The following is a 24,008-nucleotide window of genomic DNA, read 5'->3' on the forward strand; positions in this document are numbered from 1 at the left end:
TGCGCTGCACTGGGTGACTTGGAAATGTTATCGGTCATCCGATCAGCTGCAAAGAGGAGTTACCTCCTTGATTCTCAAAAGAACAGGAGTACTTGTGGCACAGATCTAGAACTGCCTCTGTGCCCTCAACCTTGTCAACAAACCACAATGTGCTGATTAGGAAGCTTCAAAGGTTTAAGTGAAAATCATATTCAGCTCTTCCAGGAGAGCAGCCTGAGCGAAGAAGGACGAAAACAGTCTGGAAAAAGGGAGATTTTTCTTTCTTGTGACTCTGCTGTGTTTATAACCATCCCACCAGCTATTCTGTTCCCCAAAATGGTAAATGGGAAGACATTTGGTATACTACTTGGGGGGGGGTTGGAAATCAAGAGCAACTGATTTTCCTGCTAAGTTACTACCTTATTTTGATGTACAATTGCAAGGTGACACGGAAAATGCTGGTCAGATTAAGTCGCCTGGTTAGGCATTCATTTACTGGTTTTTGGTGTCTGTGGGCTCTGTTCATAGACATCATGGCCGCAATACCTTCGAAATCACACTGCCAACCTGTCCCTCTTTGGTATTACCCAAGGCAAAGGGGCTTCCATCATTTCACCACAGGTCAGTCATTTACATCACAAGAATGTTAATGACCACCAAACAGAACAGAGTCCTAGTATTTCTGCAGGGCTCGTGGTACATGTCTGAATGATGACAGAGAGAGGTATGCTTAAGAGCTTAGACCAGATTCTGATCTCTGTTACACAGGTGTAAGTCAGGAGTCACTTCACTGATTTCAGTGGTATCACTCTGGGTTTGCACTTTTGTAACTTGGATAAAAACCTCTTTGTACCTTGTTGATTCTAGCTCTTGCAGCTAGCACAGCAATACACCTGATCCGTTTTTATTAGGTTACTTTTAAAAAGACTAGCAACACAAGCAAATGCTCAGAGTTGGCATTCCACCAAAATGGGCAGCAGCTAGTTTTAACAATTATTTGAACAATTAGTATGAATATCAAAAATATCCCCATTCTGGCACAGTCACTGTGGTTCATGATGATATACACCAATATCCTTCTCTCTCACTTACGATAAAGTTGCCAGGATTACGGGCAGTACTGAGGGAAACACAATTTGTACGTATTTTAGAAAAAACATCTTGAGCAGAAAAATGTCACGAGCCCTAATGGTCATGGAAATATTTACTACGTAAAGCCAGCGATCTCACGCTCACTTGCCCTGTCAGGATTGCTCAGTGAACTCTGGCTCCGATTGATCCATCAATAATAGATCCAGAGACTAATGAACACAGCACGGTCAAGATTAGACCCACAATGCCTTACTTTGATGCCCCCAATTCGATGTTCTCCCTTGAATTCTTTGCCATTTTTCAGCCAGTATATAGATGGGGTGGGGTTGCCTGCTGCAGGGCAACGGAAGCGAACGGTATTTGCTGCTGGCACTGCGAGCAGCTTCTTCTCCATCCTTTCTGAACGGGTCCAATAAGGAGCACCTGAGAAGTGAAAGACACAAAACAAAGAGACTTATTTCTGTAGAACGTAACATGAGGTGGAGCAGCTGCTTTCTAAGAAGTTTTAGCATATGTGGAGTGGTAACTAAATTGCTCCCTGCTGTAGTTACGATGAATTATACTGAAATACTTTCCAGTCAAATGATTCTCATACATTCGGACAGAGTGGTTGCATTTAAGACTTTGTTTACAGACAGGTTCTGCTCTTGGTAACACCAGCGTAAATCTGGAGTAACCCCACTGCAATCAACCAGTGGAGTTATTCCAGACTAGGATCAGAAGCTGGCCCTCAGACTCTACAAATGCATCCATATAACTTCAACAGAATGGCAGCCAAGAACTGTGGGTGGCAGGAAGGTGTTGGAACTGTGAAAGCAGTGAGCCAAGGTAAAGTAATGTTAGCAGAAAGCACTGGAAGAGTCTGCCTCTAAGTGAAGGGGATTGTATCCCACCCCCCAACAAAAACAAAAGACAAAAACCAAACTCCAAACTGGTTTATCATGTTCACTTTCTTAAACTACAAGTGGTTTTAGTTTTAAGGATTCATATTACCATTGAACAGGGATAAGTGTTAAATACTGCTGTTCACACAAGATACTTCTATAATCTGCCTAAGTAGACAGCAATGTTTCTTGGCATTGCTACAACCATTACATATATACATATTAAGACACTGGCAGAAAACTTATTACATTGTGTGTGTGTGTGTGTGTGTGTGTGTGGGGAGGGACGACCCACACACAAAAAGTCTCCCAAAGTGTGATTTCTGCTTAAGGAAACATTACACAGTTGTATTTCTGGGTGTTTTTCATGTCACCCAGCGGGTTACGTTCTGCCCTTTAATGCATACGGCTCCCAGTGAAATAAGGGGGAGACAGGCATGCAGAATCTGTCCCTAATGGCTTGCAGTGGTTGGGAAAAGAAGGCAAGGCTGGCAGCTAAGATGATACACTATCTAAGTCAAAAAGAAGTGTCCAGCAGCAGAATGCCAGCCCTGGAGATGCAGGGCATGTAAACCAGTTGTTGCAAAGAGCAAAACACCTCTCTGACACAGACAGGTACACCTGTGAGAATGGTGTTTGAGCACAGCAAGGCCTTTAAACCCCTCATGTGACCCTACAGGCAAGAGAACCTCCTTGCCTCCTTCCCTTGCTAACATTCTCAAAAGCACCACAGTGGCTTAGGAGCCTACATTTCATATGCCAAATCACCTAGGTTCCATTGAAAATCAAGTGTTTTCACTATTCCAACATCTTTCTGCCACCCACAATGAATTTCAATGACACTGAAAGTCAACGGGATTTTTGAAAGTGTTACCCAGTCTCCTTCCCTCTCCTTTTTTGAGTCTTGTCTCCATTAAGACTTTTTTTGCCTCAGATTTTCCTTATTGCTAACACAAGTGCCGACACCTGGGTGGGAGCATTAGCACAGACAAAGCACTGTCTGCAATTTAGACACAGACAAGCCTAGAAATGCTTTGAGCAGGGTTTGACAACATGGGAGTAACATGCCAATGGCTGCCTAGAGAACTGTCTACATTAGGGCTCCAACCACTGAGTTAAATTCTAGGCTCTGTCACAACTTGATTGTATATCTTGGGTAAACTACTTCATCGTTCTGTGCCTCAGTTTCCCATCTGTAAAATGTGGAGGGGAATATCACTGACATTTCAGAGGCACCCAGCCACTACAGGGCTGAGGACCATACATAGACCAATAGGAAACCTTAGCTGGCAAAAAAGACTAGCATGGACGTAGCTTCACTGTACCTCAGACATCCTCTTGTGGGAGACATTATCACAGTTCCAAACTGCCTCCCAGGCAATGTTTCATCTCCACTGACGGGTTACAGACAGCAGCACAATAAAGGAATGGCATCAATTCTCACCCAGCAGGAGGCTGCCAGGGTTACTCTCATTTATTTTTCTCAGCTATGATGTGTAATCAAGGCTTGCTGCGACAGGCCAGCCATGGGTCAATAGTAAATCGCAGCTACCGTCCAAAGGATTAGAAACTAGCTACTCTGTGTGCGCGCGCGCGCCAGCTCTGAGAAATGCTGCCACTTAGGTTTCCATTTCCATTGAAGCCCCCAATAATTCTGGGCCTTTGCCCAGTTTTGTATCTTCTCATGGAACTAGATGTGCCCAGACTGTAATCTCTAGAACTTCATGCTTGGCTTAGTCCTCGAAAACTTGACTTAATGGGAGAGATCCTCAGCTGCTGTAAACTGTTACAGCTCCACTGAAGTCACTGACTATCTCTGTCTATACCTTCGTATCATATGCATGGATCCAAAGAGTAGTACATCCAAGAAGTGCCACTTGTGTTAGCCAGGTAAACTTCTGGTGCAACAATTACACTTTGCACTTCCTCGGAGGGGTCTCAACACATTTAACAAACATACCTGAACTAAACTGACTGGATGATTTTGAGACTAAAACTGTCCATGTCTAACATGGAAAGTCCTCCCCTCTTGCTGGTTCTTAATTCAGTATTTAATTTTAATTCCAGGAAAAAACTTTTAAATGCTGTAAAATCCCTTTGGGCCAACACCTAGCACTGAGAGTTATTTTTTCTTCTGTTAAGTTGCCAGTTTACTCCTCCCCAAAACAGATTTCATGTTTCTACTTGTATCTAAAAAAATAAAAACAGGGCTGATCTTACATCATAGAGCCCAAGTCTATAACAGCACACCAACACTGGGGCCATGAAGTCATTTTTTCCTGATCTGGGTGCTGCAGCTTATCTAGTCTGAGTTACAAGAACTTGCTTGCAAATTCCTTGGGCGTTTGCATCACCTAACCTGCAAAGCTATGCCCCAAAGGATAAAGTAGGGGATGGGATTAATTAGTGAGCACTTTTCCTCCACGGCCATGTGCTGGGGGCATCACCCGACCTGCACCCCTATGCGCCACCCCAGAGGAAAGCTGCTGAAGACACTGTGCTAGCACGATGACCCCCAGATTTCAAGGAAGCACAGCAGGAATGGATATCCCACCCCTTCCTGCCCCCTTGGAGAGGTGCTATTCTCATCGGGCTCTTGCACTGAGTCCAGGACACAGGGGTGCAACCATGTGGGGAATGCTCTTTGCACCCTCTTCACCTTCATATGCACCCATGCAGAGCTGGGCACAATCAAGCTTGTAAAGTGAACTTCATCGATCCAAATGTGACAAGAATTTCATCCTTAATATTGATAACACATAGGCTGGGATTTTCAAAGGTACTTAAGGGAGTCGAGTGCCTGAATCTCACTGAGTCAAGAGTGCCTAACTCCCTTAGCCCCCAGCTGTGAAGTACTATAAATATGATTACAATCTGAAGTCCTTCCATTAAAATCACAGGGGTGGTTACTCTGAATTTACATCATTGTAACTAGGAGCAGATTTTGACAAAGTGACTGTCTCTGCTGAGATTAGATTTTCAATTGCTTAGTGCATAGCTCACTGAAGTGACATGCACCTCACTGACTAAGAGTCCTCACTATCTAATCTCCATTCCCTCCTACTTTCTCCAACTGGGCATAGCTTTCGAAGGCCAGAAGGGGCCATTGTGATCACCTACTCTGACTTCCTGTATAACACAGACCACAGAACTTCCCCAAAATAATTCCTAGAGCAGATCTTTTAGAAAGACATCGTAACTTGGTTTAAAAATGGTCAGGGATGGAGAATCCACCATGACCCTTGGTAAACTGTCCCAATGGATAGTTACTCTCACTGTTAAAAATGTGTGCCTTAAGCTAGCTGATGCCAGGGCCCAAGGAACTGGCAAGCAAGTTCTTGTAGCGTAGGCTTCATAAACTGGACCAGCGAGCATGCATTTTTAGCATCTGCAAACATGAGACACAAGTTCCACTTCATTGTAGCTGTCCTGCCTTGCTGGAAAGCCATCAGGTTGTGAGAAAGGCGGTGGAAACTGTAGACTCAGGAGTGCACATCTCTTTATTTGCGGAGAACAGTTGTATAGTTTGCACTGCTCTCAACTCTAATTTGTTTTAACGCTTCATCAACCAGACTGCAGACCACATGGACCCAAATACTTCAACAGCCTTTCAACAACTGTAATCCTGAAGACTAAGTATTGAGGGCCTGACTCTCTCCTCATACATGCTTGAACAGCTCTCGTTGATTCCCGTGGGAGCTGCTTGTGCATCTCAGAAGTCAGAATCTGACCCTAGCAGCAAAATCACCCCCATTTCACCTAGTTTTTAAACATTACTATGCTGAGTAGACAGCTTAAGGCCCTGACTCCACGGGGATCAGAACTGTGCCAGCTACAACCGGATTAAAGCATGTGTAGCAATAAGCAACAACAACAAAAGGAAATGTAGGAATTGTACAGTTAATATGTTCTTTGGAAATCACGGATGCAGTAAACTTGGGTGCACAGCAAATGAATATGAGAGAGGTTTCAAATGCCATATAATAACTGAGGTGTAATAAGACAGCCACAGTTCACAGGTGCTGGGAGCTTTGTTGCTTTGTCAGTCATGAAGCAACAGACATGTGGGGACGCTTCATGACGACTGCTCCTTGCCAATGTTATACTTCATATGTTCTAGACCCTCCCCATTTCTATCTTCCCAAATCTGTGGGGAGCAGGGCAGGCCAAGGTTGAGATCTAAACTTCCCAAGCAAAAGGAACTTCACTCAGATCAAAATTCACTTAAAGACGCGTTTGAATTTAATGAGAGAAGTTCAGGTTGCATCAATCACTGGCAACAAATACTGCCACTGAAACCCAAGGACTTTTTATTGCTGGACATTGTGGGGATCAGGATTGGGCCCTTAAAGCCTGCAAGGCAGAGGAGGCAGTGCAGTGGGCACCAGCAGGATCAGGCCCACAGCGATTAAACTAATTGCTCTATTCCATGACCTACCTCCTTCACTGGAGTCCTATTCCACATGACTGCACATTCATAAAAGGACCTCTAAAATCTTGGGATCTCCTGTGCTGAAGAAGTCCCACCCCTGTGCAATTTGGACACAACTAGCGTCAGGCTTGGCCTGAGATTAAATATCCATGGCCAGTCTCCCATTTAAGGTGTGTTCATTCTTGCTATCCAGGGAAGCTGACAGAATACCAGCGCTTTTAGTTTAACTTGCACGTAGATCGTTTTTTAATTGTATGGGAGAAAATGCTGCTAAGTCTTCTCTGAAATGCAAATCACAAACCCCTGTGAGTGCCTTGAGCACAAAACACTGAGGGCGAAAAAGTGAAATTTTAAATAAATACCCTCTAAATTAACTATGGGCAGTAAATCTACACGCACTGTTGTGAAAAAATGGAACAGCAAATATTATCTAGATCCTTTCCCACAAATCACATACTAAGCCTAATGATCTACTTTATTTGTTGAAGATTCTGGCCACCCATTCTATCTGAATGGCTAATTAAAAAAAGAGGAGTGATACTTGGAATAATTAATGTAGCTGAGCGCTCATTTAACAATTAGGTACTGCCATGAAATTCTGCACTAGACAGAATCAAGTCTAATTGTGTAATTTCCCCATCTGATGCCTCTGAGTACACAGTCAGATTTAATTGGAGATTACACTGGTTCTTTGAAGGTGCTCCGGCTAGGCAGCAGGGACTCTGAATAAATAGATAAAATTGGAGGGGTAGGGGAGGTGGGTCTGAAAGAAGTTTTATTTTAGTTTTAGAATCAGCTGTGGATAATTTAGGTGCTGCAAGCACAGATCGCAATTTGTAACTTGGCTGCAGCAAATCGGGTGTGATTTGAAGTTACAGAAGCTATTCCCAGATGTTTTTTGTTTTTTAAGGAGGGGTCACCTCCAATTTTACTATTAGGTTTCCATTTCCATTGAAGCCCTCAATAATTCTGGGCCTTTGCCCAGTTTTGTATCTTCTCATGGAACTAGATGTGCCCAGACTGTAATCTCTAGAACTTCATGCTTGGCTTAGTCCTCGAAAACTTGACTTAATGGGAGAGATCCTCAACTGCTGTAAACTGTTACAGCTCCACTGAAGTCACTGACTATCTCTGTCTATACCTTCGTATCATATGCATGGATCCAAAGAGTAGTACATCCAAGAAGTGCCACTTGTATTAGCCAGGTAAACTTCTGAGGATTAAAAGAAGATGGAAGTAGCAGAGAACTCTATGCAGATGCATTGCCTCAACGTTCTACAGGGTTTCTGCATCATGTATCTGTCCCGCTTAGGAGAGTCTTTGCTTTGTTTCCCAGCTCCGATGCTACCAGCCCCAATCATTCAAAAAATCACAAGTCAGGCGCCAAAAGATCCTGAGATTGGCTTAAAACCCACAACTTTAGAAAAAGAATACACTTGGGGTCGGATGGGTCTTATATTTCCCTTCTGATCTTGGAAACCTTTGGGGGTTGCATTTTCAAGCTTTTCTCTGCAGCCACAAGAGCTAGAAACGATTTAAAAACCAAAACCAAAATGAAATAAGCTGAGAGTCTCACATTATCACATGACTCCAGGAACTGGAGCTCTAAGAAAAACTCCATGTATTGTGAGACTCCTGATAAAATCGTGGACTGAGAATGAAGGGTCACAATATTCTCTCTCCTGTGGGGAAAACCTGAGAGAGAGTGGGGAAGAAGCTCTGCCAGGTTCCCATGGAGGACTATTCTTGGGGCAGGTTTCTGTGGAAAGGCAAGGGGCTTGGGTCCTACATGGTATTGCTCCCTCGTGATCTGTGCAGATCTCTGTAAGAGGCACAGGGTCATTTGTGAGGAAGCACTGGGCCTCTGTACTGACCCCTGCTCGCGCTCTGGCTGCACGAGCCAATGAGGGTGGGGGGAGAAGGAACAACAGGCATCCCCCCAGATTGGCCCCTTTTCACACGTGCACATACAGAAGGTTTCCGCTAATAGTCAGCATGGTTTTCACTGGCATGTACCTACTGCTTTTTGCCAGTGGGAAGTGTGGGATCAGGGCTACACATAAGGCCATGGGGTGAAGAACTCTGAATACATTGCCCTGCAAGTTAGGGGGAGACCTAGATGATCAAACACATCTTTTCCATCTTTGGCACTTACGATTACCATATCATAGATGGTCATGTGTCAAAGCATCCCATACAGCAGCAAAGGGATTGACGACATGGTTCCCATTTATGCAATAAACTCAGGAACACTGGACAAAGATTAACTGGCGGGTCCGCCTACATCTGGTGGAAAAAGCACTTTCACACTGCCACAAGCCACATGATTTCACAGCTTTCTGTTTTCGCACACTAGCCTAATTGACCATTGTATAGCCAAAGAGAATCCAGCTCTTCATAGCGAGGCCTTGGTGTAAACCTAGTGGTTACCTTCTGCTCTAAAAAAAGCAGCCCTGAAAGTCAAAGAAACCCAGAATATAAGCTATAAATACATGTGGCAAAACACGTGTGGTTTTTCTTTTTAATTTAAGAAAAATGTGTCCTTTTGTAACACCACACAGCCCGTGTTTTGTGACACCCAGTGCTAAGAGATGAAGCAGTTTACCATAAGCCATATTTTTAAAAAAATATCTACACATAAACCAGCAAAGAACGATAAATTGTGTTAAATCAAGAGTTTCTCTAAGTCAGGGCCAAATCCTGAGTAGTGCTGACTACTTGCTTCACTTCCACTGGCTTCAAAGCATTAAAGGTGCTGAGTGTTTGTCAGGAGGTGCTGGTCAGTAGCAGGCCCTTAACGAGCAGGTATCAGAAAACCACTAACTGTTGCCGATGGTTCAGCTGGCACCGTAACTCCCAATTACTGTTCACCTCTTGCAAGACACCCTGGTACAAATTTATTACAGTGGCAGACCTGTTTTACAGAGTCCTAGAGATCTAATGCTGTGGGTAGGAGAAATGTTCCAGTCATGCTGAATTTCTGCCAAGGTACAGAGCTGATTTGGAGTTCAAATACTAGACATAGATTTATTAACACACACACACACACACACACACAGGCAATGTGCCTTGCAGAAATATAAAGTGAATAATAAAAGACAACACTAACGCCTCTGAAGCATGTAATGATCCAGATTAATGAGATTACACTCAAAGTACCACGCACAAGGGTTGACAGAGCCTCACTGAAAAAGGAAAACAATGTGAGGTTCAGATTTGGGACTGATTTCACTATGAGTATCAGAGGGTGTAGATCAAATGGAGTTGTACTTGCTTAGGGCATCAATGAATCTTGCCTAAGGCTGCTCCTTCCCTCAAAAAGCTAGCTAGTAAAGAAAGCATTAAACTGGCTAAAGAAAATACAGGCTCAGATACTCCACTGGTGTAGAATCAGCATAGCGACACTGAAATAAAAAACACAGGTAGAATGAGTTTGCCTGAATTTAAATATAAGGACAGGTTTAATACCATAGTTCAAGAAGCTGAAGCAATAGGTCAAATCTACCTAGATTTTTAGAAGGTCATCACCACCCTGGTATTTGAGCATAAATATAAAGACCTTATAATAAATATCTGCCCTACCATCATTTATGAACTTCTAGAGCACACATCATTATGGTGGCTAGGTACCAAATCTAGGGGAATTCTTATTTCCAGTGCTACAGGCTATCACCTTCAACTTTGAATGAGGTAAGATACCTCCTTAGTGCACTTCAAAAGGTAGGTAACACATTCCTGTTTTACGGACAGGGAAACTGAGGCAGAGAGATGTTCTGTCCCTTGTCCCAAGTCACCAAGTGAGTCCACAGCACAGATAGGACAAGAGCTCAGGTCTCCTGAGTGCATGATTGTGCCCTATCCACCAGGCTGCACAGTTCTGAATAATAATAATAATAATATGCTGTATGCCCTATATTGTAATCAATGAAAACACCATCTTCTTGAGTGGAAATAGTATGAACGACATCTTTAAAGAAACAGACTATGCATTCAGGAACAAGCCATTACCTGTGTCTTCAGACTCATCATCATCATCTTCATCGTCACCTGATGATGGAGAATCTTGAAAGGGAAGAAAAAAAAGTCACTTCTTGTGCTGCTACTATTGGTGTTTCAGTATTTCATTTTCTTGATACCACTACGAGAAACGGTAGATTAAACTCTGTCATTAAAACGACCATGGAGCAGACTCTCGAGAGGCAGCTTCCGTATGGGAAACGTTGCACCTTCCCCCACCCTCCATAACTGCATTCTTGGGCACAACTGAGAGGATTTTTCACATTTGTCCAAAAGAGGATCGGTCACTTCTGGGGAATGGAGATTGATGGACAAATACCACATGCCAAAACGGAGGGCAGCTGCAGCCCTACTGAAAACTAGGCCCTGTATGTCTCAGAAACTCTAACTTCAAGGCCTTTCTGCGATTTTTTACTGTCTTCTGCAGAATCTAAGATTTCATCCAAGAGAATAATAAAGGAAGCTCTCCTCCTTTCCACTGCTATCAACTTGCCCATGAAGAACAGCTAATCAAACAGCAGAAGCAGCAGAAGTGTGAATTGTTTCCCTCAACCTTGTGTTAAAGATGATCAGCAAAAAAACCCAAAATAACCAACAAACAACCTCCTACCCCCAAGACTTGTGATTTTTTTCTTCTTCTTTATGGTGGCTAAAGATTGCCGGAAAGTATTTTCCCCAAGAAGGATCCTGTCTGGTTATTTCAAATCTTAGATATTCAGGTCCAGATGCTCAAAAGTATTTAGGGGCCTAACTCATGGGTGCCAGGTGCCTCAATATTTTTGAGGAGCTGGACCTCAGCTCCTGTCTAGGCTGAAAGACTCTGAATCCCTGATCTTGCAAAGACTTACCAGTGTGCATAACATTACACACTCTGAGTAGTCCCATTGACTCCACATTGCTATGGGATCACATATGGTGCATTACATTAAGCATGTGTGTTAAGTCTTTGAAGGCCTATGATGACTAGTGAACTACTGCAATGGTGAAATCACAAGAGCGATTCAATTAGAATTTTATTTCCTTTTCATTTCATCCTCCTCACCCTTATTTTTCTGACACAGACTCTTCTCACCTGTTCCCCAGAGCAGGTCTTTCCACTAACACTCTTGGGAACTAAGTACTACAAAGGGGAAGATACTTGAGATAGGAGGACAGGGAAACCCACCATTTGCCACTCGGTCACAACTGCAGCATGGTGCCTTCATTACAATCAGGAGACATGGGGCAGGTCTACACTACAAATTTATATCAGCGCCGCTACAGCACGTTTGGTGAAGGCGCTTCAAGTTGACGGGAGCTCTCCTGTGGGCTTAATAAATCCACCTCCGTGACAGCTGGCAGGAGAAAGTCTTCTGCCGACACAGCACTGTCTACATGGGGGGTTAAGGGCAGCAAAACCGCGTCGCTCAGATGTGGATTTTTCATACTGAAGTAAGTACGCAGTGCAGACCCAGCCTAGGAAAGCAGGTACTTTATGTAAGTGCAGCTCTGCCTGCCAGTGGAGTTGTTAGCGTTTTCAGCTCTGGAGACTCAGCGCACATATTTGCAATGGCCATGTCATGATGCTCCTATAGGCATGAGCAGCTGAACTGCAGTACCGGGTGGGGGCAGTGGGTACAGGTGCTCTGCATCTCTTGCCTGTTTTGTGCTGCTCTGTAGAAACACATGGAGGGAGGATTTGAGGGAAAGCTGGGGTCACGGCCAGGGCGTCCAGTCTATATGGATGTTCTGGACAAAACCCTCCCAGAGGAATCACGTGATAGTCTTCTGCAGCTACTACAGCTCGGTAGATTTCTGATGGAAAAATTCCTTGGTTCCAAACAGTCCATGTCATGCAAAGCAGCTGCTCCCTTGCTCTGCCTCCAGGAGCCACAAAGCCCTGACCATGCAGAAGGGCTTTGAAGTGTCTGGGTGTCAGGTGGGATCAGAGACAATGTGTAACTCTTGGGGTGGGGGGCTAGAGACAGCATGGGACTGGGTGGGCTCTGCCCTGCTACATCAGCATTTCAGGGAGCAGGGCCAAATGGAAGGCAGAAATCGGGGGGAGGGGGAGAGCATGTGAGGTCACGTGCTGCCTCTGGGTGGCATCATGTAATAGAGCCACTGCTCCCACTGCACCTTGCGAGTGTGAGGCCCAACGATGCACTTTATCTCCTCATACAGTTGACTAACACTGAGACTGTCAGACCAGATCCAACCAATTGTCCACTACCCCACATCCAGTAATGGTCAGCATCAAGTATTTCAGATGTAAAAAAAACCCCATAACAATGGACTAAGGCTACCTAAAGGGGAAGCTTCTTTGACAAATACAGTATTTCCTTTTGCCAGCTTTAAATCTGAGCTCTTTTCATTTCATTAGGTCTCAAAGGGAAAATGGGAGAATCTAGTTGTTGTCTCTAGACTATTCATTAAATTAATACCCCACTGTTATGTCACCTCTTGTTAGCTCCCCTCTAAGCTACACAACCCCAATCTTTCAAAATCTCTCCTCATATCCAAGTCGCTCCATGCTTCTAGGCACTTTCACTACTACCCTTCTCTGGATCTCTTCTTTTTTGGTTATATCCTTTCTGCAATGGGATATATTCTTTTTGAGACCAAAAATGCATATGCCAGGTGAGAGCATATTACCAATATGTAATGGCTTTATATTATTTTCTATATTCACCCCTACCATTTCACATCACCTAACACCATGTTTGCATTTATTGAGCTGCCTACAAAATGTTGTTAGTTCTTTTTTTCTGAGTGGCTACTGTTAGTTTAGAAACCACCAACCAATAAAATAATACCCTGAAGCCTGTTTGTAAGATTGAGCATTATTCATTGCTTCTTACTTTAAATAATCTCCAGTAAATATAAAAAAGGCATAATATTATGCAGCTGTTTTTACATTTTGATATAGCAGTAAAAGAAATTGGCAGTAGATTTTTAGGCAGTAGGAAATTCTATGAACGTTCAACATGTGGTCAGAAACGTAATGCATCCAATTTAGCCAAAGTTGGGCAGAACAGCCTTTGTTCCAAGATGAGTTCTTGCAATTTTTGTATCGTCTTCTACCCAGTTGACTGATAAATACAGTGAAAAAGCTAATAAACATATTACTGTTCTACAGAATCTGGAGAAACCTGCAGAAATATTCACTGTATAGAAACACAGGAGTTACCATATTGCATTAGATTATCGGGACATCATACCTAGCATCCTGTGTTTGGCCCAGATTCATTTAAGCATGTGCACAACTTTCGGCATGTGTCTAAGTCCCACTAAAATCCCATGGGACTTGGTGAAAGTTTTCCATGTGCTTAAGTGCTTTGCTGAACTGGGTCCTTTGACAATATCTGCTACAGATCCTGATGAAGACAAGAACATGACCAAACGTGCACTGCTGTACAAGGGAGAGGGAAGGGGTAAAATCCTTCCTCACCCTGCATCTTGAAAGCATGAGGTTTGGTAATCCTTATTTTGGCATGCATGATTATAATGATATTTATATGCTTTAAAATATACTAGTCTTAACTGTGTGTGGGGGGGTGGGGGGGTGGGAAAGCACATTCTTCACTAAATACTATACTTTGACAAGAAATCAAACAGATTTCATGGATGGTGTTTTCCTTTCCTATAAAGGTAAGTGTTATCACTGACAGAAAGAAACTGTCTGTCTCATCTTACTCACAATGCTGAGTCTGTTCAGAAAGACTAGAATCAAGGTTTTAAAAATGGGTGTCTAAAGTTAGGAGACTAAGTTCATATTCAGGTGCCTAAAGAAGTGGACTGACTTCAGAAGTGCTGAGAGTTCCAGATTGGAACTGAATTCAATGGGACCTGCTGGGCACACACTACTTTTGAAAAATCAAGTCACTTGTGTCAGGGCCTAAATAGGATCACAGGACCTTAGCATTAAGCACCCATTTTTGAAAATCTTGGCCTGGAGTTTTCAAAAGCTGCATTTTGGCACTGTGAGAAAAGAGCAAGTACTAGTAACCTGAGATCCTGTCCTGCCATGACTCCACTCACCCATCAGCTCCATGGGCAATTCTGTTCATGGGAGGCTTGCAGAACTGGAGCGTCAATAATTGGCATGCAGGATCAATTATTTTTTTTTTTTAAAGACAGATGTAAGCATTAATGTTTGCAGGTGGGAAATGGTGGTAAGTCACTTCTTAACTAGTGAAGTCCTGAATCCCACCCACACCCAGGGTCCTGTGTTTTAAAGACAAAGCTTAAAAGGTTCTAAGTCTATTCATACACAAATCTATTCTTTGATTAACCTTTACTGTACAAGGCAATAATTTTGAACCTGATCTCCAAACCACCTTAATGAAAAAGTGGATTTGTTTTACTCCTTGTGATAGAGGGTGTACACCTCACACAGGCCCCGAAAGGGTTAATATGGACCTGACAGGTCAACTATGGTACCTGGCTGCACCTTTAGGGAAAACCAGGCTTAACTGATCATGAAGCCCAGCTGAGCAGGAGCAAGCTGGTTAGTACAAAGCCAGGAAGCTAAGAGCAGAAGAGAGCGCACAGTCACTCTCTTTAGGAACAGCGGAAGAAACCTGGACGGATGGAGGGAAGAATAAACCCTGGGATCCTAACCCTGAAAGAAGGGTCAACCCAGGGAAGTTGTGGGGAAGAAAGGCTGAGAGAGGCTGGGTAGGAAGAGACCCAGGAAAACACCAGCAAGGGAACTATGTAAACCATGGCTGACAGTTATAGGGTCCCTGGGCTGGAACCTAGTGTAGAGGGGAGTGCCTGGCCACCATTGGCAAAGCAGCATGAGCACAGTCAGGGGCCAGGACCTGACACCAGGTGTAGGAACTGTTTGTTGAACTTAGTTACCCCGGAAGGGATGGACATTAACATAGTAATCTGGTCCTCCTGAGTAAATCTAATGAGGGTCTGGAAGCATCACTAAGAAGGAAGCTCTCTCTCAGAGACACTAGGTACCTGTACCATTTATTAAACGGAAATTTTAAACACGCATGTCTATAAGTTTAAAGGACCTACTTTTGCTCAGTTACAGAGTAAACTCCAGTTTGTTACTACCAATACCAGGGTAACTGAGTAATTATGCCACATAATCTTAGCGAACAAATATTTAGATATCTAAGGAATTCTAACTAACCCTGGTGTTACTTTTAAAATGCAGGAATGTAAACCCCACTCTCAGATTACAGTCTCACTCTTGGAGTTGAACGCTAAGCAATCAGTAGTAATTATGAAGAAACATAAGCGAATATAACAGGAGCCACTAGTGCCACCCAATGCAAAGGCTTCAAAGTTTAAAACAAACATGGCTGACAGCTAAAACTGAAACTCCCAGCAGCACTTTGGTTGTAATGACACTGAGCTAACAGAATCAAAGATGCATAATGTTGGCAGAATGGTGGTTCAGGTTACTCACTTGCTCTCAAGCGGTTATTAGCTATTATTAGCCAAGAAGAAAAACACAGGGGCTTAAACTTTTAAAAGCACAAGATTATCAGTCTTTCCACTATTAAAAACAATTTCTCACTTTACCACTTTTTGGTCTGACAGCTGTTTCACTTGAGCGTATAGCCAGCTGCCCTTTCCTGCCTCCGTTGTCCCTTGAACTCAAAAGCATTTTAATGACACTTTAGAAATGTTTGTATCTTTTTTTTTTTTTAACAACCTGAAGTTCCCTATTCCCAATAATCGCACCTAGTTAAAGAAAATCTTTCAAGAGCCAAATACTTCTTTAACCATTTAATTGATATGACCCTGAAATGTTCACAGTGATCTCCAATAATGTTCAATTACAATCAGATGTTTGTCAAGATTAAGATTTTTCCTTAAACAATTTGGATTTTATTATTTGTACAATGTTCCAGCTATGGTGAGAGACCCCCTGTGATCAGAAGTGGGTGCCTCCATTTTTGAGTGTCCAATTTGAGACACCCAGGCCAATATCTTCAAAAGGTATTTTTGGCACCTAAATACCTTGGAGGATCTGGGCCCAGGGCCTAGTTTACTGAAATGCTTAGCACTCAACTCCAAAGGAAGTAAACGGAGATAGGTTCAAAGTGCCCATAGGTGACTCAAAATCCGTAGATACTTTGAAAACCAGGCCTTAATCCAGGGGTTCTCAAACTGGGGGTCATGACCCCTTATAGGGTTGTACGGTTATTACATGGAGGGTCGCAAGATGTTACCTCCACCCCCAGACGTTGCTTTGCCTCCAGCATTTATAATGGTGTTAAATATAAAAAATGTGTTTTTAATTTATAAAATTAAAATTTTATAGTGAGTGGGTCACACTCAGAGGCTTGCTGTATGAATAGAGGTCACCAATACAAAAGTTTGAGAACCAATGCCTTAATCTATTTAATCAGGATTATTATCAACTAATGACACTGATGTTTATCCAACCACCTGTCCAGCAGTTTTCAATAATGATGGGTGTTCTTAGCTAATTATCTACTAATTACTTGTCAGAAACAGAGACATTCTGGCACCTTAGAGTTCAGTAATCTATGTTTGGAGCAGTTTATGGTTGTGCAGCCCTAATTATATTAATTATGCTAAAAAGGTTAGGCAAATGACAGGAGCTGTTTCATTGACACATATTTGTTTGAAAGTTTTGATATGTTCCGTTTAACGCCACTGAAAACCAGGAGCCCATTTCCACTAGAATGAGAAGGGGAACATTGCACATATTTGGGGCACATACTCTGGATGTCAACACACAGACTCCACATGAAGCTGTCAAGTTGAAACCAACTGGTGTGAGGAAATGAGGGTGCCCAAGAGAAATGTTATGAAGAACCCTTAGCGGGAAGGGCAAAACAGTCCATCACAACACCACAAAGCAGATGGAAGTAGCAGCTAATGACAGAGGGATGAATAGGGCCAAGGGAGTAAAATGTACATTTTTAACAGTGAGAGTAATTAAGTGCTGGAACAATTTACAGGGGGTTGCAGTGGATTCTCCATCACTGGCAAGTTCTAAAATCAAGATTGGATGTTTTTCTAAAAGGTCTGCTCTTGGAATTATTTTGGGGAAGTTCTATGACCTGTACTATACAGGAGGTAAGATTAGATTATTTCAATGTCCCTTCTGACTTTAGAATCTGTGAAAGTCCGTGTTTCCACCCTGTGTGCCAACACTAGTGAAAAGATGTAGTATGCAATAATAAATTTAATGCCCTAAGATTCCCAAATAGATTGTGTACAAAAATGATATTTCTAAAATGGATCCGCAAAAGTATGTCATGTGGTTAGGGAGGAAGTACTGTCTATCAGCTAGAACTGTGGATTAGTAGTCAGGACTCCTGAGTTCTATTTCTCAGCGAGCCTCAGTTTACCCATCCATAAAATACCTCAAAGGGATGTGTATCATTTATGGTACTTTACCAAGTGCTGTGAATTAAACATCTATAAGCATTCAGGGGGATTTTGGTTTCAATCTGTATAACAGCATTTTCAAAGCTCCCATGATATGAATCTCTAGACTAACATGCATTACGGAAAAGTGGTTTCTACTTCTGTCTACTTTGACTTTGCTAGAAATTGAGAGTTCATGTAGAAGCCCGCAGAATACAGAGAACAAATGGCAGCTATGTTGGCCATCTGTAGAAACAAGAATAAAAAACAAAACAAAAAAAATTTGCATTACAGCACTCACCTGTTACTCTGACTGTAAAGTTACCCAGAACCTCACTGGAATGCCGTGGCTTGCAACTGTACAGCCCAGAGTCCTCATATGACACATTAATTATCTTCAACAGTTTTTGTCCAATATGTGTTCTGTTGGTAGGTGCAATCCCAATGCCATCTTTGAACCAGAAAACTGACATGGAAGAGCCCTGGGTGTTACAGGAAAGTTCAATGGTATCTCCACTTCCAAACACCAATTCCTCCAGAAAGGCAGTCTCGCTCCCCAGATATTCTGTGACGGAGAAGAAAAATAAATAACTAAATAACGCAGGGATCAAACAGTGATCAAAGAGCCTGGCTTGACCGATGACAACAGCCATGGCACTTGTATCCTTGCTAATCTCATGCACCTAGAAGCCAAGAGATGAAACCTGCGGAAATACCATCAATTGGTGACAATCAGTGGTTTACCTTAGTCAGATAACAGCATTCAGCACCATACAGGTGCTGTTTAGATCGAGTACAGGCAGTCCTTGAACTTACGACACAATTGGTTCCTGAAAATCGAGCCATAAGTCGAAAATGTCATAACTCGAATTTCCCATAGGAACCATCTTGGATCGAGCATCGTAAAGTCAAAACACTATGACGATTTATAAACGTCCTAAGTGCCTTTTGTCGTAACTCGAACGTCATAAAGCCGAGGGCTGCTGGTACTTTAACAGCAGCTCACTTAGAGGTACTGATGGCACTAAATCCTGCTTGCTTTACTCACTGTGAGTAGGGTCAAGGAAGTGAATGAAATTCAAGCAAAGCTGCAGTACGAAAACAGTAGGTGCTGTCAGTAAAATAAATGATTTTGGAATTAGTGCCACCAGGTTTACAACTTGTTCCCTAGAGCCTCACATTACAACATGCCACGGGTCAACAGGACTGAAGCAGGACTAGGCAGGATTGGGCCTTTTGTTTTGGGGTTTTTTTTTTTTTTTTTTGCAGTTGTGTCAGCATTACCCCTACAAAGCCCTCTCTCTTTTTGAGGTTTGTAATTGAGCTACAGACATTTTCTGTAAGCTGAAGCTCACTACATTAGACATCAGGCCTGGGGCCGTTTCTCTTTCTTCAATTAAACAAAATGTTATTTTGGCCAATTTTATTTTTTTATTTTATTTTATTTTATTTTATTTTAAAGAAAAGACAAATAGTTCATGAGGGAGGATGATTTTGGCTCCCTTATTTGTGTATTTTATGGCAAATGGATAACCCAAGGTTAATATCTAGGGTGAAATCCTGGCCTTTGAGAAGTCAATGTCAAAGCTCCCACAGACTGCAAGGGGGCAAGACTTCATCCCTTAGGCTAATGTATTATCTTTCACTTCAAAACACTTTATAAACCACTATGCTTAACTGGGAAGGGGAAACATGGGGGTCATCTCTACAATAAGTTATCCAAGTTCTGCTCCTGCTGCTGCTGTTCTCCTCTGCCCAGAGCTTCCCATTCCTGCGGCTTGTCAGAATTAAACTCTGCCCTGCCCTCCTCCTGATCCCCCAGCAAGCAGGAAGGCAAAAAGAAAGAAAAAAAAATCACTAGAATCACAGTCATGCACACACAGCGCCATTGTACAGCCTGGTTTCTGGCAGGGCCAAAGAGGCTGTCTCCACTCCTTCTTGAGGCAGGAAAAAGCTAGAAAAATGGCCAAAATGTGGGATAGCCTACAAAATGCAGTGGAGTCATAACCGCATATGATGCTGCATGCTGGGTGGGCTGGGGCAAACAGTAAGTCCCTGACTTGAAGGGCTCATGGTCCAGAGTCCAAATCCTAGTCCCCTGAGAGTCGCTGCACAGATTTCAATGGGGATACTCACGTGACTGAGGATTTGGCCCTTCCCGTGGTCATACTTTACAATGTAGAACACACACAGACTTGCATATGGTTAGTACCACTGGAATGTTTCATGGAACTCATGGACCTTAATGGAGACTTTGTTTCAGAAATATGAGGTGGTGTGATGGTGCCCACAGAATGGGTGAAGACGACTCCAGGAGAGAAGGCTGGGCAGAGCACAAGGGGCGGGAAGAGTTTTAAAAGTTAACTGATCCATTCAGTAGCTCTGAAATAGCCACTGCATTCAAAATGGAGCAGAATTTTATCTATCCAGCCAGCCAGGAGCTGCACAGACAAAACAACCCTAAGGCTGGACACAAAGCCCCAGGCATCTATATTCAATCATGATGTTCCAAAACACAAGAGCTCGTAGCAACAATGCTGCAGCACATTGGGCACTTACTGTAGTAGAAATCTGTCGTGTTTAGTTTTATATGAGATGGTGACAAAAGAAAAGAAGTTTAAAGCCTTGATGTTTCTCATAGGTAAGCTGTTTGTTTAACTTCCATCAATTTTAACAACAGTTATACATACACATTGAGACTGCAATTCCAGGGTCTGATTTTGCACTGGCATTGATTTTACTCTGGTGTAACTATTTACTTCAACAGAGTTACTCCCAGTTTACACCAATTAATGAGAATAATCAGTAAACTGCCACTCAACCTCAAGGGGAAACACTGGTCCTGCTGATGTCAATTGCAACACTTCCACTGACTTCAATGGAATCAGGATTTCACCCTCCATCATTCGAAGATGGGTCCAAACCTATGATTCAAATACACCTTAAATTTAGCTCAGCTTCAGATCCTTGTCCAGATCGGAGGAAGTTCAGGTCTGGATTTGTAACTGGACATCAGTGGATCAGATCCTCAGCTAGTGTGCTCAATGTAGCGAAACCAGTTGACACTAGCTGAAGTTCTGGGCCTCTATCTTTAGGTTGTCCTGTGGCAATTAAGCGTTAGGATTAAAGCTGGTCAAAAAATTTGCCTCCCCTGGATATTTTTCATTTTCAGTGGAAATTTGAATATCAAAATATTTCAGCCATAAACTTGAATACTTAAATTTGTAAGTGCTGCTCAGTTGTTTTATGGAAGTTGTAGGTCAGCTGCCTCACATTCCCATTCTTCTCTATAGGCTTCATGCTCAGACGACATACCCATGATGCACAATGGCCTCCGCTCTTGGAGCGGGAGATGGTGCATCATGTGAGCCCCTGGCCATGGGCCCTCATGGGAGAGGTCATCTGGCCAGGAGCCTGGCCCACAGAGGAAAATGTGAACATGAAGCAGCTGAACTCGAATCCCCAAGAGGCACTGCAGCAACGTTCACACGCTGAAATATTTCAGTTTTCAAGTGTTCATTTTTTTGATGAAAAAAAACTAAGTTTCTGGAGAAGGCACATACTTTGCATGAAAAATTCCATTTTGTCAAAAACCCAGTTTCCCACTGAACAACAGTTTTGAGGAAAACTCCTCATGGACATCAGACCTGCGAGACCCCTGGGCAGAACACAGCTGAGGAGAGGAACCACCACTATGGTGTTTTCCATTTTAACTATGAATTTCCTTGGTTTTGCTGGTTTGCACCACAACCCGAGTATTACTTCAATAGTGCTAACTTCTGGCCTGCAATGTAAGGACCCCATATATAGCTTCACACTTGCAAGCCTGAGTACTGTTCTTTGTCTATTGACCTTGATGGAAGTTCTTGCTAATTTAATCCATTAGAAAACAAACTCCATGCAGCTGCACAATTCATCCATATAAAATACTCGGTTTTACCCAAGTTGTTTGCCAAGTGATCAAGACTTGTATATTTTGGCGTTTATATCATAAATTCACCAAACAGGAACAAGCCCAGACTAAATGCAAACTGCACTGAATGGAACAGCCATTTAAAAAAAAGCTTCCCTTTTAAAGTGATAATGAAACTGTTTCATGACAAAGCGACAAACTATTTTTACAAAAGCCATTTTGGGGTTACTGTAATAAAGGACACATTTACTCTAGGCTCTGGACTGGCAACAGCTGGGGTCTGAGGTCTCTGCTATGGCCACAGCACCGTCATCTGTCATTTCTGACTGCTTTGTTTTGATGAGGGTTGTTAGGAAGGTACCTTGCCCTTCCCCCCTATAGTGCTGCCCGACTGGTTCTCAACTGAGTTACTTAGCTGTATCTATCTATATATATACACATTTTAATCCGCATAGAGAATGGAAAATAGACAGGTCTGTTTTTCTAGGCTTCTTTTCTAGTTTGTTCATAGTCTCTGTCAATCTCACTTGGGTGAAAATTCCTTCCCAACCCCAAATATGGTCATCAGTTACACCCTGAGCATGTGGGCAACACTACCAACCAGACACTTGGCAAAGAATTCTTTGTAGTAACTCAGGCCTCCCTATCTAGTTCCATCATTAGAGATATTTACTACTGGCGGTCACAAATAGGCTACATGTCATTGTAGGCAGTTTCTCTGGTCTTCTCTCCTGTGATATGCCTAGCACAACTTTGGGAACTGTCAAAATAATCATTAGTTTCATATCTGGGCTCTCTAGTCTTGCAACATCTGTTACTATTGTTATTTATTTGTACTATGGTAGAGCCTAGAGGTTCCAATAGTGACTGCAACCTGACATAGTAAGAGTGACAACCCCTGCCACAAAGAGCTTACAATTGAAACAAGAAAAGACAAGCGTGGGAGACTGGAAGCATTTCACAGACGAGACACTGAGGCACAGCTAGGTTTAGCGTGCGGGTGCTGGGAGGTGTTGGTAGCTGATGATATACAGGAAGTCAGACTGAATAGATGATCTGGTGGTCTCGTCTGGCCTTAAACTACAACTCTCAGCGTGACTTACCCAAGGTCAAAGGGGAAGTTTATGGGCAAAGCCAGAAAATGAATTCAGATCCCCTTAGTCCCAGTCCAGTGCTTTAACCACAAGACCACCCTCACTCCAAAGAGAATAGCATTTTCAATGACCTTTCTTTCAAAAACTTTCATGAACTATTTCTATTACAATTAGGTCATAAAACTCCTCCCCACCCCCAATAGAAAAAAAACTTAATTTGGGACCTAAATGACCTAACAGTGTGTCTTCAAAATCCACAGACAGTTACAAACAAATACTTTCAGAGGTATAAATTATCACAAGGGTTATGGGAGCTTATTATGTCACTTACCAACCGTGCTAGAATTAATGAGTATGAAGCTTTAATAGGTTCTTATAAAGGAGGAGGTAATTTAGGTTTTGGACTCCCATGATATGACTAAAATTCAACCATTTATTAGTTTATCCAAAGCACTAATGAGCAGAGAATTACCAAGAGGCCCTTCTAACGAAGATCAGCTCTTGTAGTAATGCATGTCACTGCTAGAAAGACCTTGTAGCAAACTTGTTGGAGAAAAGATACCATTTTCAGACTGGTGATAATTAAAAAAAGATTTGCTACAAGAGCTAATAAAGAAATGTCTTCTACAATAAAAAGCAACTGGCTCAGCTCTTTCAAATGACTGTGTGCGCGTTCATTTATAAGATACTTCATATCTCCCTGTTTGCTTGGCTCATCCATAGCAATAATTCCCTTTCGGTGTGGTTTTTAGTTCCAGTGTTTAAGTGTGCTAGTATTTCCATCAGATGTCTACTCCTCTTAGGCATCAAAACTCATTTTGGGATGAACCTGAAACCAATTTTTTTTTAAACTCCTGCAGCTGTTTTTAAACTGCAGCAGTACAGTTAGAGTTGTGTCTCTCTCACTCTCTATGTCTCCCTCTCTCTATCATGCAGCTAACCCTCTGAACCCTACAATGATGTTTTACAGGGTCATTTTACAGTTCCTCTGTAACAAGGGACTAAATGATTCTGCTATTTTACTTTTAAATGGAGGATATTTTATTCTTTGAAAACTGGGCAGGTAACATGCAAGATTTTAATAAGCACCGTGGTAATTACACTGTATCGATCCCTTGCTTCATTTTAATTCTACAGACAAACGCCATACTACATAATTCAGCAACTATATTTTATCATGCAAAATCTGTTGTGACAACAGATTAAGTAGGAACATGGGAGTAAAATACAGTGTCAGACCATCTGCC

General features: G+C 42.5%; 1 protein-coding gene across 4 annotated transcripts in view; it reads right to left on the minus strand.

Moving 5' to 3' along the window:
- The window catches only part of FGFR3 (fibroblast growth factor receptor 3), a 74,094-nt gene that overhangs the window by 25,795 nt on the left and 24,291 nt on the right, over positions 1-24,008 (minus strand). For all 4 annotated transcript variants that reach the window (XM_084626533.1, XM_084626532.1, XM_084626531.1 and 1 more), the window contains exons 3-5: positions 18,056-18,319; positions 10,396-10,449; positions 1,325-1,494 (exon numbers count right to left, since the gene is read on the minus strand). In XM_084626533.1, coding sequence (XP_084482659.1) covers positions 1,325-1,494; positions 10,396-10,449; positions 18,056-18,319 — 488 coding nt within the window. The remainder of the gene's footprint in view (positions 1-1,324; positions 1,495-10,395; positions 10,450-18,055; positions 18,320-24,008) is intronic.

Source organism: Lepidochelys olivacea, assembly GCF_965140295.1.
Source record: "Lepidochelys olivacea isolate rLepOli2 genome assembly, chromosome: 4".
In the NCBI taxonomy this organism is placed as follows: domain Eukaryota; kingdom Metazoa; phylum Chordata; order Testudines; family Cheloniidae; genus Lepidochelys; species Lepidochelys olivacea.